Genomic DNA, 15037 nt, shown 5'->3' on the forward strand with positions numbered 1-15037 from the left:
TTTCCTGTGGAACACAGAACTAACACAGAATAAATTCTCTGAACTTCTCCCTGCTTTTCCCAGAAACTGCATCAGAAAAGTCACCAGAAAATCTGGTACAGATTCCAGGGTGGGTTTGTTGGGTTTTTTTAATGTCACTTTCCAAAACTGATATTAACACATTTATTCTTGTTTCTTACCCAATTTATAAAAAGAGCCTGAGTAAACTTGACAACTTCCAACGTCACCAGAAGACTGATTGGAATAAGGTTGTTGTACAAGATTATAAATGTCAGCAGATTGTATCCAAAGTTGACAGACAGCATTTCTGTGGACAGAAAAACGTAAGACATGAGCAGACAGAAGGCAGAAGACTGAGTGGTACAGTACAGGGGCAATCATCTTTCTGCAGTTGACCTAATCAGATTCAGCAGTGCTAAAATAATCAGCCAAGTGTGTTGAGGCCTAGTATAAGGGCCTTTTTAATATTGATTTTAATAGTACATATATAGAACACCCACAGAACACATGCCTGGATAAACAGCATATTATGCCAGGTGAAGAAGGACAAGATTGGTGAGGCTATATATTAAGAGAACAGAACACTTCTGAACAGTTTTTGCTAAACAGATGGTAAGAAGCATGATACTCTACATTATAACCCAAATTTAGAGATTTATCTGATCTGTCAACTGCCCCAACTAAGAGACACCAATATCACTAGTAACATAACTTTACCTTTCAGTAAGTGCCTACTCGTCTCAGTGGAGTTAGAAAACAAAAAATAAAGACTAAAATTCATTCGAAAATCTGCCAGTATTGGCAGAATTGAGAAGTTACTCACACTCACAAAATCTAAGACAAGTTGACTGTTAAGCAGACACCTAGTAATGAACTAAGGCATCCTGCTTAAGCAGAAGAGCTGTTATTAATGGTGACAACGTCAGGCAAGTTGCCCAAACAAATCTGCCAGCACAACTGGTCCTAAAGGGAAGGGGAAGGATTTATAGACAGCAGGCAGGAATGGACAAGGCTCAGCAGAGGCACAGGATGAAGGCTCCTGTTCACCATGCCGCCCACAGTCTCTCTTTACATTCCAAGTTTCTGCATTTGCCTGTCCTTCGCTTCCCTTGAAGGTTAGGGAGACACTCCAGTCAGCATGCAGAGCACCCAGCACAGTGGGGTCACAGCCCAGAACCGAGGAGTTTTCAGCATTACAAATAAGTCAGTAAGAAGGCAAGGGATCAAACTATGAGGAGACAGGCTTCAGCAGCTTTCTCTGGCTTCTAATGAAGATCAAGGTAAGACTTGAAGTTTGGACCCAGGCACCTCAAAGTGTGAACACACATAATTTCTGTATCTTCTATAAATTTACAGAAATAATGGAAGCGTGCTTGATACTGGAAAAAAATATTCCAATACAATCTTTATAGATATTAAACATTTACACCAAAATTTAACATCTACCTGCCAAGCCTAAACTGCCTTTCCTATTTGTGGCAGTTAGGTGACAGAAATTGTGTGTTCAAATTACAAAAAAGCATCTCTATAGACTACGTCATCCTAGTTTATTACAGGTTGCACCCGTTTTATATTAGCACAAGTTCACAAGTTTGTTCCACTCACCTTTTCCAGTATGACTTCCACCATTGGAAGGCACAAATTAAAACCCTCCCATTAAAAAGTAAGGGGGAGAGTATGGAAGAAACTTTGGAAGTTGCTGATGCTGCTACTAGAAGACATTGCAACGACCAAAAACCAGAGTCAAATATGAGGTACTCCCATGATCTTCCTGCATGATTTTTTTTTTCATTGTTATCACAATTGCAGTTCTTAAACTGCACAAGACACCCTTTGCCATCTGTTTTGCAATCACCAGCAGAAAGACCATTTGCAGTTTGTGAGAATTGTTTTCAGATCTACATCTCAAGATGTTTCTAACAACACATTTTATAGCTAGCTAATGTAACCGCCCTCAGGTCAGAAGTCTAACGGAGAGCAATTTATTTCATCATTAAGTGTTCCCATAAGGCCCATCTTTGATATCCAGACTAAAATTCAAGGAGTGCAAATTAAATCAAATAAAACCCTTTAATAAGGACAGTAAGAGACCAGTTCTCATTACAAAATAACAGAAGTCATAAACCAAAGAGACTGAAACACTATCCATTGAATACAAAATCCTAACATTTAGCATTTAACAGTTTTCTCTAAAACAAGAGCAGATCAGCATTTCTGACTGAAAAAACTAGAGAAATCCTCTGCTTCTGTACATAAGCATGAAGTTGGAGTCAGTATCAAATTGATACCTGCTACCCTGCAGTTGGGTACAGACATGATACGTAAGGCAGCAGTAGATGACTTACTCTGGAAACAAATTTGTTCATGGCATCTCCAGAGCTGAAAACACCAAATAGCCAAGAAAAACTCTTGCCTCTACACCTGTTTCTGACCTGCTCCCTTGGTGGTAGCCCAGGGATATTTATCTACCCTTTAAAAGGTTTTAACAGAAGCCTCACTGGCAAGTTCAACTTATGCTAGCCCATTCTCAAAAAAACCCCCAAACACTGGCCCATTAAAAAGTCAACACCAGGCCTTGTCTGTGGTGTTTCTTGTTTTATTCATTCACTTAGCAAAGCAAAGAGCCTGGCCAGCCCTATGGTCTGATAAATCCCTAGCACACTGCCCGCATACTCACTGTTGGAGCCAAGGTACCAGACGACTTCACCGTGTGTTCTGTTCCATAATAAGGCACCTACAGAACTCACAAGGGCCATAACCAGAAGAATACAGAACAAAACCAGGATCTGCATATTAGTTACTTTCTCCACATTTGATCTCTTCAGAGGTGCTTTGGTTGAATTCTGATCAGACACAATAAAAAAAAAAAAAAAAAAAAATCAGCAATGGCTTACACAAGAGGAAATTGCAGAGGCAACTCAGTCTATTTTTAGAGTCCATTATAGAACTTGCTACCTTAACTCCATTTAGCTCAATGCAGTACGCAAAGCTCAACAAGGCAGTAATAGGAGCTAATACTCCTAATGACTCCAGAGCCCACAGATCAGAGGAATACAACCACTCAGTTCTAAAGACCTAGTAGGCTCATTTCCTGGCTGTGCATCCCACTTGATGGTCAGCAGAGGTAACACATGTTGCTGGTCTCTCCAGGCACTCCTTGCCACTAAGGCAGTACAGATACTATAGTCTTAACCTAATTATCTCCAAGTACTAAAATTGTAGGTGGCCATTACCATCTCTTCAGCTGTTAAACTTTAATTTTAAATGTTGTCCAGCTACCAGATAAAGATAAAATACGGTTAGTTTTGCTTTGATACGGAAGTATTTTGAGACCAAAACCTTAGGAAGAGGTTGCACGTGCACATATGTAAACAGAAGTACAACAGTATGCTTGTATTCCTCAAAGCCTCCAGGTCTTTAAGAGCTACAGTGAGTCAAACTTCATAAACAAGTCCAAAAGACAGCAGAATACCAGTTTCTATCAGAACATGCTCTAGATCTCCTTAAAAACTTTACCTGCATGAGTTTTGTATCATGTCCTGTATACACAACAATACCCAAGACCCACTGGGTGTTTCTCAGTTGTGCACCTCTCAGCAAGATCTGGTCTGGACCAACAGGAACTGGGCTGCAAAGCAAGAAATACGTATGTCTTTCAGTTCTTGACAACGCTTTAGGAAAGTAATTCTCCTTTCAGCCTTACTCCTCCCTCAAAAAACCCAAACCACAAAAACAGGAAAGTAATATAATGAACTTACATTGTCCATACAACTCAAGAGAGTACCGAAACCTGTGTAAGTCTAACCCTCACTAAACCACAGTAGGGCAAAGGTGATATAAGGGAGCTGTTCTAGTTACCCAAAAATTGAGAACTTGTGGCAGCCATAAGCCTACTCTGCACTTCGCCTTGGCTAACATGTTTTCTCTCACATCAAGGACAGAGAAGCACCACACTTGCAAAGACACCATCCATTCCAAGCATACTACAACCCCACATATGCCACTAAACGAGCGTTTTGGGAAAAGTGCATTACCCGTGTGATTTTCAAGAGAGATGCAAGCAATTGTCTTTTCTTGCATCTGCCACTTTTCAGCTGAGATGCCCAAGGAATATACTTTTCATGCAGGTAAAGCCAGATGAAACCTGTATGTTCCTACTGACTTGAAGTCCTATGAATTCAGGTACTAAAACTGAAGTTCTCTTCTTCTGACAGTTGCAACAGATCAAAGCCACACTGATAAGGACTCTAGATTCTGGGATCATTTTTCTCTATAGATCTCAATTTGGTGCAGCTTTTGGCTCTAGTTGGAAGGGAAAGGTTTCCCAGTTTCCTCTTAACTCCTGTAACAAGAAGGCCCTAAAAACTCCTAAGCATTTCACCCACTCTTCCTTCTCTTCTTGTGTTACTTTTGACAAAAAACTACTATGCTTCCAAAGAAACCAACTCTCCCATAACAAGTAAGCTTCAACAGCAAGAGAGAACTATGTTATTCTATACTGGCAGATGCTCTGATTAACAACTGTCAATTATTACCCTCCTCTTCCCCAGAAAAAACATGCACATACTCCGTGTTGCAGACTAAAAGCACACAGGAATCTTTTTTGCTAACTAAATTTATGGCTTTGTCATCAAGTCAATACCTTTGACCATCTAAGCGCAAGTTTCCAGTGAAGTCATAAAGATGACGGTTGGGTCCTTCACATTCTATCCTTCCAGATACTTTCATCAATTCTTCTCTTGACTGAAGACTAGCCGTTTGAGACAAACCCTGCAGAGATCAGCCAAAAGGAAATGTTTGTCAAAAACTGTTATCAGAAGGCAACCTAGGAAAATAGCACTTTCTTCCAACATCTATGATAGCAAATGTAATTAAATGTACAGAGGTTTTTGTCAGGTTTCTTGGTGGGGTTTTTTTAATTTGTTTGGGGATTTTGAGGTTTCGTGGTTTGGTTTTGTTTGTTTAATGGGTATTCAATAACTCTTTCCTGCAAGAAAGATTCATTATGGACACATATGATCCTGCTTATATTGGTTTAAATTCTTCTGCATAAGAAAAGTATTACCTACATGATCTCTCTGTAATCAAGAAGAAAGTCCCATCCACAAAGCACGAAGTAACACATGTGCAGGAGGAAGTAAGAGACAAGCAGTATCAACAGGCCTGGCTTTTCTCTCAGGGCACTGCTCCACTGATATGCTACTGCTACATATAGCCACTCCGAAGCATGGCCTCTCTTGGGTCACTACAGTCATTATGCTCTGATCCTACTCAGGGTTAATTATCAACCCACCATGCAGCTGTAACCTAACGTATTGCTACTCCACCTCAGAGTGCACATACAACATTCCATTGCTCTTCATGTGTCTATGAACACCTCCACTCTTAACCAAGTGATCCATTGAGTGTTCCTTTTAACAGATTTTGACTGCAGCACTGCAAGCCAGAACAAGGCCTTAAGAGGCCCCACAACCTTATTTTTATATTTTAAGCATGTGTCCTGAGGCAAATAAAATATCTGACAGGAATTCAAGATCTGATCCAAAACATTAAGTGACATTTCTATAAAGACAGTAAACAAGCAGCAAGTGAACAGCTTCCTAAAAAACAAAATATTCTGCATTTCAGAATCCTAATCCAAATTCATTTTTTTCTAGTCAAATAAACCAAAGATTCTGAACTATTTCTAAATACGATCAACAATTTCTTCAACAAAAGTAGAAAAATCCAAAACCATTCTACTACTAACCACAATGAGAGAACAAAATCAACTTAAACATATAAAAGGTTCTTTTGAGCACTCTGCAGAAGCAGATAGGCACTTGTGACTGCAGAAACTGCAGCTCATTACAAGCACAGCCAATTTTTTTCTTTTTTTTTTTTTTTTTTTTTTTAATACAGCACTTCAATTACACTTATTGGACCTTGAGCACAACACAGACATCTGCTTGGTTTGCCTTTGTGGGCTTACAATACTTCCTCCAGATTACTTCCTTACACTTGCACGTGAAGCATTATTGCTTGGGTTTGTATCTCTTGAAAAGGTGGTTTACAGCCACCTGGAAAGAGATATGCTTTTTAAAAAAGAAAAAAGTACTTGTGTTGTTGAAGAAGCTACACCCTGCTTTGTAGCTAATGTTAGATACACAAATGGAAAACCAAGGTGAAATTCAGTTTTACCTGTCGTATTTTAAGATTTGTCTCCCCATCAAGATTAGCTGTTTCAATATAGCACATGGCTTGTGGTTCACTGTAAGAGCATAAGATTTTCAATATTAGAACTCAATACCTTCTGTATACTACTTTTGCACTAAAAAAGAAACAGACAGGTACATTAATAACACAATAGAAGTTACATTTTTTCTCTCCAGGGATTTTTTCTTAAAAAAAGTTTGAGTATGTTTTGTTTTCTCCTACATGGGCAAACTGAATCTGAACCCAAGGGAGACACAGATTAAGTCCAGCTTGATTCCAATTTAATGTCTGTCAAATACCTTATCTACTACAACTTCAGTAGTTAACTCAGGAGGGAAACCTTTTACAATACAATTCCTCTCATTTACACAGAAACGTGGAAGTGTTTCCATCCAACACTGTGTTTGCATTTAAACAGTTTTTCCTTCCTGTAATTTTTTCTCTATAAAATTCATGTAACACCACTTCTCTTCCATGTAGAAAAAAAGACTCAAGATAAAAACAGCTCTTCGTTTCACCACAAAAATCAACTCAGACACAGAAATTCACCACATACAAGCGTAAGACCCACCCCTTCAGAGCATGCAAAGCCTTCTGGTGAACTGAGGACACTTAATATTGTCATTTAGAAGAATCATGGGGAAAATACCAGTTGTAAACAGAACTGCCACAGAAATTGCTATTTACATCAAGCAAAGCTTCTCCCAAATCAACATACTCTGGGTTAAAATCTCCAGTTGTTATACAATTATCAGTGACAGCAGGTTAGTAGAATAATGTAGAAGAAAAAGCTGACCCATGCAAGTTAAGAAATAAATCAGAAGGGGTTTTAGTATAATACATTGGAGAAGTTCTCAAGTAGAACAAATATTCCTCAATGCTGCCTTGATATCCTAGTGTAGCCTAACTAACTGCATATTAAGGCTGACAACTGCTTATTTAAAATTTCAGGTTTAGTTGTGAAGAAATACTTTAGAACATTGTATACCATGGAATGACGGTATCTCTGTCCTCAATCATGTGACAGTTCAAGAAGACTGAGCTTCCCCATATGGCTTTCAAAAAATAAAGCCTTCCAGGAACGGTACAGCCAAGAAGCATGGAACTCAAAATGCAGTAGCTTAGAAAACAAGCTCCCTTAGAAGTTGGGTCATCTAAGAGAACCGTAATGTGGAGAGACTAGAGCAACCTGCAACCACTGTTAAACAGCATGGGGACAGAAGGAAATTATGGAGAAGAGCAATGTGTCATAAGGTTTGTCTATTAAAAAAAAAAAAAAAAAGGAAATCTGTTCAAGACCAGGAACTACGCTGTTGTCTCTTGTTTAAGTCTCATGAGCAGTATGCAACACTTTACTGTTGCTACCATGCTAGGGATGTGCCATACATGCACTGTATCAAAGACAAGGGATAAACAAATGAAGCCCAAAAGCTATTCTGCAGGCTAGTTAATAGATGCAAGCTGGGCTAACCTTTAGAATTACTATTTGAAAAAAATCTTTCCCAAGGCCAGGAAAAAAACATCGAAACTAAGTGGAATTAATCGGAAGAAAATTTAAGCTTTCTTAATTTAACAGTGATCCTCAGAAGGCCATAGAGCAACTGACTCCATGAAGCTTATGTAACAGACCTCCAGCCTTCCAACAAACTCAGTGCCAGATTTTGTGAATTACAGATACACAATACTATGAAATCCTAAAGAAGTGTTCTTTAAGAACCTATGTACCATGATACAAGAATCATTGCCTACTAAAGCACTGTTTTGACATCGTTGAAATCTGATTTTAGATGTGGAGAAGAATTAGTGCCATCTTTCGTCTGTTTCATTAACAGCAAATACAGAGTTTCAAGTCCTCTGCACCTCAGTTCATCAGCCACATCATTTCCACACCCATTCAGGATACCTGGAAGATATAATGATCATGTCTGCTGGAAGATGTTGCCCATTGGTGACCTTCACAATATCGCCTACTGCTACCTGTTGAGTCAGGGGCAGGAATACAGTAGCATGGAAAAGAAAAACAAACAGTTCGCTTGTCTGGAATGTTAGCTTGTTATTTTCTTTCACCCAGTCAAAAGAACAGCATCATGCACAGAACAGCTAGAGACAGTGCTTCTGAGAATCAGAGTACTTTTCACTGCAAGTTTGGAAGTATCAAAGCCTCCCCCTTCCCGAATGCAAAGAAAGCAATTCTCCGTAGGAAAAAAAAGAGACGTACTCAATAGGAAAGCATGAACTTCTGTGGCTTGTATTTATTAAAAATTACTTTTTTTCTATAACCTGCCATTAATCAAATTTGAGGATTTTTCCCTTTAGCCTTATTTAGCCTTCAGATTTTTTTCCTTAGTAAAAAAAGATATTCTTTGAACATTACCCTCCTCAAGTATCAAGTTTGTCCTACTCTTTCTCCATATGACTTACCTACCCAGTCAGCACTATCCTTTTCCCTCAGCCCTCTTTAGATGCACTGCTTGTAGCACTCACTAGCAAGGAATATTGTCTCCACGGATTGATAATATCTGCCAGTCCTTCCCTAACCTATAGTCACTTGAGATGGGCAAAGCCCTGACTTCTGGACTACTGAAGACCTACAAATTTCTGGCACCTTTAATGGGAATCACACACGCACGGGCCTTTCACTCTAAGGAAGACCAAAAAACACTCCCAAAAGTGTAAGCCAGGCTTGCCTGATGAGTATCAGGCTGCTTAGCATCAATGCACTGCTGAGAATCTGAAATGGGCTTAAAATACTTAACATATTGATTTATAAAAAGTAAACAGATGGCTTGTTTGAACAAGTAGATTCATTAGTCTTACTTTAATCCCACTGAAAACAAATTCCCTACTAATTTCAGCACAAAAAAGATCAGAAGTCTGCCCTAAAGTAAACAAGGTGGATAGTACAGAACTGTTACTCCCTAACAATACATGCAGTCCTCAACAACATGCAGATGCAGACACAGGCCAATTCAAGAAGTGCTTAAGGGTATAAGAAAACCAGATTCTGGACTCAGCTTTAAATATCTTTCAACTATGTGTCCACAACACAAATAGGGCATGGAACAGGACAAACAGGCATCAGCATTAGCCACCAGAATGCCCAGCAATCTTCAATTTCCACTATGGCCTAACACTTCAGCAGGATTGTTTTTAGGCCTCTTGAGGCAGGTCTCATTTCCCAGAAGTTTTAAAGGGATGTACTTTTTCCTCATTATGAGATAACAGGGCTAATTTTGTCCTAAAAAGGTATTAGGAATCATGATTAGATCAATAGATCTGGAGGGATTTCAGCAAGTTCTAGAAATAAAGCTCACCAGGTCCTAGCACAGGACTTCACAGAACATGGGTCCCGAGTGCCTGTCACAGCAGCAGGGTTTGTGTTCCTTACTTGAGTGAACAGCTTACTAATTAGCCTCAAAACCTGAAAACTTTTTAGCACAGGTACTGAAGTAAGTCTGCTACACTTTCAGGGCAGGTACAGCATTGCAGTGAAAGTTACTCTTCTAGATGTGAACTAAAACCAAAATACTGTTTACAAAATTAATTATATTAACTACCCAAGTGAAAACACAGTTCATTAGCATTTGACTGAAACACAGCCCTAGGATTTCAAGATGGTACTCAGGTGCCTTGCTCAGGGCAATATTCATCACTGCAACAGAAAGGATCTCTCCCACCCCAAATCACAGGGAGTTCTCACATCCTGTACTTTTATTCTAAGCCTCCAAATTTATTTTGGCCAGAGTACTACTTGAACACCTTCCTCCCAGTCCTTCCCATCCCCAATTTTATTTACCTCTTTCCACATAATGTTCTGCCACATCCCATTTCTTAGTACTAGAAAGAAAGTTTAAAGTTAGATTAGAATAAATAACCAAGATTAGGACAAATATCATAACAATTATATCAGCAGAAGCAAACATTGACCAGAACAGGAAGTAACACGCAGATTAGGGAAGTACTTTTCGGAAGCTGGGACCACACTTCTGTCTTCAGCTGTAGGCTGATACATCCAAGAAAGCGGAATAATCTTCCCTTAGTATTTATATAACTTTTAACACTCTCTAGACAACACTTGGTGGTCTGATCTCTTCTTGGCAACATTTCATACTAACCTGCAGATGGACAGTGTTGTTATTTGTTTGGGAAACGACCTTCTTTAAAACAAAGGGCATTATTGCCCACTGTCAATCAGTATCAGGAAGCATCTTCACTCTATGTATGATTTAACCACAGATTTTTCAATTCTCACCTTTTTCATTGCATTTCATTTGTTATGTTTTGACTCTGACACATCCAACTTCACTACGATATCAATTGCCCTTTAAGGCTGAGGCTTAATTGCCAAGCAGGTTCAAAGTCCTACTAAAAAGCAAAGATCAGCCTTGGCAGAAGGATAAACCTAAATGTTAAAGTTCACACTGAAACAAAAAAAATAGAAAACACGGTACTGACACAGGTCTTTGCTTCTGCAGTGCCCAAGTCCCGCACTGCTGTAACACACTCACTTGTCAACTACTCTGGAACATGCTTTTCCACCCAAGCAGTTCTTCTAGATGCTTCTACGCATACTTAATACCACCCTCACCTGAACAGTATGGGCAAAAGTTTATGCCCAAACATTGCTGACTAATCAAATCCAGTCAAGGTCTGAGCACAGTAAGTACACCTAAACAAACTTAAACCATTCACTGAAAGCAGCTGTGGCCAGTTTACAAAGATGTTCAAAAAGTTCACAGTTAGAGGCCAGCCCCCTGCTTTGAACACAAACAATTTTCTCTTCAACTCTATGCAACTCACATGCACAGTTCATTTGAAAAATGCACCAAATGCCCAGAAGATACAATTCTGCTGAATACGGTCTCAGCCATCCTACTCTGGTTAGAGCACCACAGACATGAACGCACTATTTGTCAGAGCAGCTCAAGCACAAGAAACCCGTCTCTAGATTCCCCTTCTCAGGCCGCACACTTTGAAGCACTGAATCCTGAGATGTAGTATTACAGTGGATGGACGACGCTGAATTAAACTATTTCACAAAAAATGGGCGGGCATCAGTAGAAGCACTTAGCTCCATAGGAATAGCTTGTGTTCCTTAAGGTTCTCTCTCCACAATTACCGTGATAAACTTCCCTTGAAGTTTGTTTGCATATGTTCCCTAACTACAAATTCATTAGAACTGCCTATGTGACCTCTGAAAGAGCAATTTTTCATATTACCTATAACAAGGCCTGTTGTGCTACAGCCAGTTAATTGTGGATTTCTCATGACTAACAGACAGTGTCCTTGCACTTGAAACATCTTCCCAGACTCCTGTAGAGAAGTTACCTTGAAGAACTAGTAAAGCAATGCTTTTTGATGTTCGGTAATATACTATCTCAGTGATCAACTTCTCAAGCAAAAATGAAAAAACTCACGGAAAATAGTCCCGCAAACATTACACCTGTTAACTGAAGCAGGGAGCTTGCAGGTTGTTCAGTTCCCTGTCTCTAAGTGTTTCTCTAGCTTTTACATACTTAAGCTAAATGTGTTTGGGAGGAAGAGGCTCTAGACCAAAATCAAGTCCCTGCATTTCCTATTTCACCTACAGTTCTCCCCAGAGGAGCAGCAGAGCAGCTGTCCAACACTGGACCATGGAGACCCCCTGACTGCAGCACAGACAGGCCACAGGACAGCTGTCAAACTCTTGCCCTTTTCTGCACAGGTTCTCAGTTAAGGGAGATGAAGAAAAAATAAAAATGTCCTCAAGAATTCAGTGCCAAGTAGTATCAATACGTTATAGGCATTCAGAGGACAGTAGTGTTAAATTCTTTCAGTGGCACTTCAGAATGGCAAATCCACAAAGCCCCAGAGTTCCTCCTATAGCTCAAGGGCGACAGCCTTTATAAAAATTACTTAATATTCCGTTGACACCAACTTCTAGTGTTTCAAGGGTTTGTTGGGTTTTCTTTGGTTGGTTGGGGTTTTTTGTTCTGAGTGATTTTAGGTTGGATTTTTTTGTGATTTTTTTGTTTTGATTTGGTTTTTGTTGGTTTTTCTTTTTTTAGAGTAAGAAGGATAGAGTTTGGCAGTGGAGAAAATTGCTTGGTTTTCTTGGAGGAGCTCAGAACTGTATAACTTTGGACAACCTTGAAATTACACGAACTTAAAAATTGTAATAATCCCCCCCATGCCTCGTCCTCAAGTGTCACACTACCAGCATCAGTCTGAAAATTCTAGTAAAATTCTAACATACCAGTAACTACCTAGTCCATGACAACATGCATTTCCCAGCACCATAACTGTTTAAGCAAGAGTTGTTCAGAAGTAAGCATTCTGGTAGTTACTGTTTGCACTTTAAATATTTAGCTTAAAGGCTATTTAGTCTTACCTACTGTTTTCTTTTTATTCACTGCACTGTCTGCCTTATGCCTTTTCTGCAAGGAAAAAAAAAACATTACATTAAATCTCATTATACTTTATTACAGATTCAAAACCATTAGAGCTGGAAACATGATGAACTTCAAGGTGATATATTGAGTTGTTGCCTTTTTTTTTTTTTTTTAAAGCTCCACAAATCTAAATTCAAATGGCTTGTAAGTTAATATAATAGAGCTTTAAACTGAGAATTCCCATGTTGGAAGTCAGGCTCAAACCTGCATCAAAAGTAAAAAAAACTTAAGTTTCCAAAACTGGATTTTGGAAAGAAAACAAAAAGAACAATGAGGAACAGTATATTTAGATAACAGCTGCACCATACATTTTATTTGCTGTTTGCTTAGACTGATTTAGAAAATATTTTATTCTTTGGGATTTTGCAAAGCAGAAGGATCTCTATTATAAACAGTATCCTATCAAGGTAGTGCAAATTTTCCCCAAAACAGCATGCTCTAAAGTTACTTGCCATGCCTCCCCTGCCCCTCCATTTTCAAAACCAACTTAAAAGGCCACATATCTGTCAGGACTTTACAGTGTCTTTCTAATAAAAGCACAAATAAACAAGTTTAAAGAGGTAGAAGCAAGTGCCCTAGCTTCTATTATGTCCTTGTTCACCATCTATAACTAAAGCGCTTAATTTATCTCAATGCTACAGAAATTCTAGTCAAGTTCAGAGCTTTGAAAGGCAAAAGGATATTTTGTTGCTGTCCAGCAATGGTCCAATAAATTTCAGAGATGCATAGCTTTATGGCATTTTGTGGCTTTTTGGAAACACTGTCTTTAGCACAGCCTTCCCCATAATCATACTCACATAATCTTCTATGATTTCTTTGATGCCAGCAACTGTTAAAATAAATAGCAATGGCACCAAGGTGGTATATCTTCCTGTCGGAGAGACATCTGGAATTTGCTGTGAACAGAGAAAGAAGAGATAGGTATTTTATATTTGTATTTAAAATTAGTCTCCAGCAAATTTATAACTTTGTGCAAAGCTCTCAGAAGAGAAAACACAACACTGTGATTTGTGCCTCACTGATATCCAATTTCAGTGGGCAAACTAGACTAAACTCAGTAGGTTGGAAGAAACTACAAATGTGAAGTTAGAATATAAATTGTTGTACATGCTTTTTATTTTATTTCTCTTCACAAGAGAAGCATTCAAATGATGTAATTCACCTGGAAGCAGTGATAATCCGGACTAAGCAGTCAACAGTTTCACAAGAATCCACACGTGCTTTTCTCAGTATGAGCAATAGCTCCGTATGTTACGATACTACTTCTTGGTTTTACTTATGAAGAATAGAAGTAACTCAATTTTACAAACTACACTGAAAAAACCCTCTGAACTGCCATTCAGTTTCAATTATAAAGTACATACCTCCTTAGTATTACTATTAAAATATGTCTAAGAATTTCTTTGCAGTTAAGCATAACAACTGAAACAATTTGTATGGCATTGCAATTTCATTTTATAATCAAGGCAAACCAATAAAACAATACCTGCAGTAAGGCAATGAAGAGGAAGAATGCATTTGCAGCTTTTCTTATCTGCTCATACAGGAATCGAGGTAGAAATGTCACCACACTGTACTTAGCTGTGCTGCAGGTTAGAAGATATTTATTTTAGTATTTCATTGGAAAATTAGAAATCAATTAATTGGAAATCCATTAGAAATCATACAGGGATTATGACCAAGAAGTTTCAAGTAGGCTTCTAAAAGCCAGTGTCAGAAACTTATTCAAAGATCACATCGTGAAGACATATAGAGCATGGAGGAAGTTGCCTGTATTATGAAGAACCCTACCCAACAGAAGAGGTATCGCACAGACCTGGAAGGCTGACAGTCCCACTTCAATTAGCGGTGCCTTTATTACTGGATCAACTATCAGATAATTTACTATCCATCCAAAATTCAGCACCATAAACTGAAAATCTTTCACCACAGTTGCAAGCACTTGAGCAAGTGTTTACCCCTCACCAAAACATGGAATTTCAGTGTTGGGGGAGGCAGAATTAAATATGGAAGAAATCAGAAATTCTGCCGTGCCATTTTTAAGATGCCTCATTTCCCAGTTCAGAACTACTCTATATTCAGTTATGAGTAATCCTCCAGGAAAATACACACTTTTTCAGATAAATCTTTTCCGGCTATTTTTCCTGAGTAGTTGTTTTACTATTGCATCTACCTTAAAAGTATACTGCACTAACTAGTCTCAATAAGCTACATAATTTCTGGTCTCCCTCACACCAAACCCATGATGGCCATGAACACAACTACAAGAAGAAGAGCATCCAAGATGACAAGATGATTTAACCATTCCAGTTTTAAATGAGTTGAATAAGCCGCCCCCACGCTGTCAAGTTACCAAAACCAACCTAAAAGAGATTAAGACTCTTGATCTTGCAAAGTCCTCGCTCTCTGAA

General features: G+C 38.8%; 1 protein-coding gene across 7 annotated transcripts in view; it reads right to left on the reverse strand.

Annotated features, from left to right (window-relative positions):
- ATP8A2 (ATPase phospholipid transporting 8A2) overlaps nucleotides 1–15037 on the reverse strand; it is a 344378-nt gene that overhangs the window by 274452 nt on the left and 54889 nt on the right. For all 7 annotated transcript variants that reach the window (XR_006165293.1, XM_042792247.1, XM_042792248.1 and 4 more), the window contains 10 exons: nucleotides 14113–14212; nucleotides 13424–13522; nucleotides 12566–12611; nucleotides 9992–10032; nucleotides 8099–8172; nucleotides 6181–6250; nucleotides 4643–4770; nucleotides 3517–3628; nucleotides 2678–2843; nucleotides 180–307 (listed from right to left, as the gene is read on the reverse strand). Coding sequence is in view for 6 of the 7 variants with exons in the window: in XM_042792247.1 (XP_042648181.1) it covers nucleotides 180–307; nucleotides 2678–2843; nucleotides 3517–3628; nucleotides 4643–4770; nucleotides 6181–6250; nucleotides 8099–8172; nucleotides 9992–10032; nucleotides 12566–12611; nucleotides 13424–13522; nucleotides 14113–14212 (964 nt within the window). In the remaining variant the exon portion in view is untranslated. The remainder of the gene's footprint in view (nucleotides 1–179; nucleotides 308–2677; nucleotides 2844–3516; nucleotides 3629–4642; nucleotides 4771–6180; nucleotides 6251–8098; nucleotides 8173–9991; nucleotides 10033–12565; nucleotides 12612–13423; nucleotides 13523–14112; nucleotides 14213–15037) is intronic.

The sequence above is a fragment of the Tyto alba genome, unplaced genomic scaffold (genome assembly GCF_018691265.1).
Source record: "Tyto alba isolate M040663 unplaced genomic scaffold, T.alba_DEE_v4.0 Super-Scaffold_2, whole genome shotgun sequence".
Classification (NCBI taxonomy): Eukaryota; Metazoa; Chordata; class Aves; order Strigiformes; family Tytonidae; genus Tyto; species Tyto alba.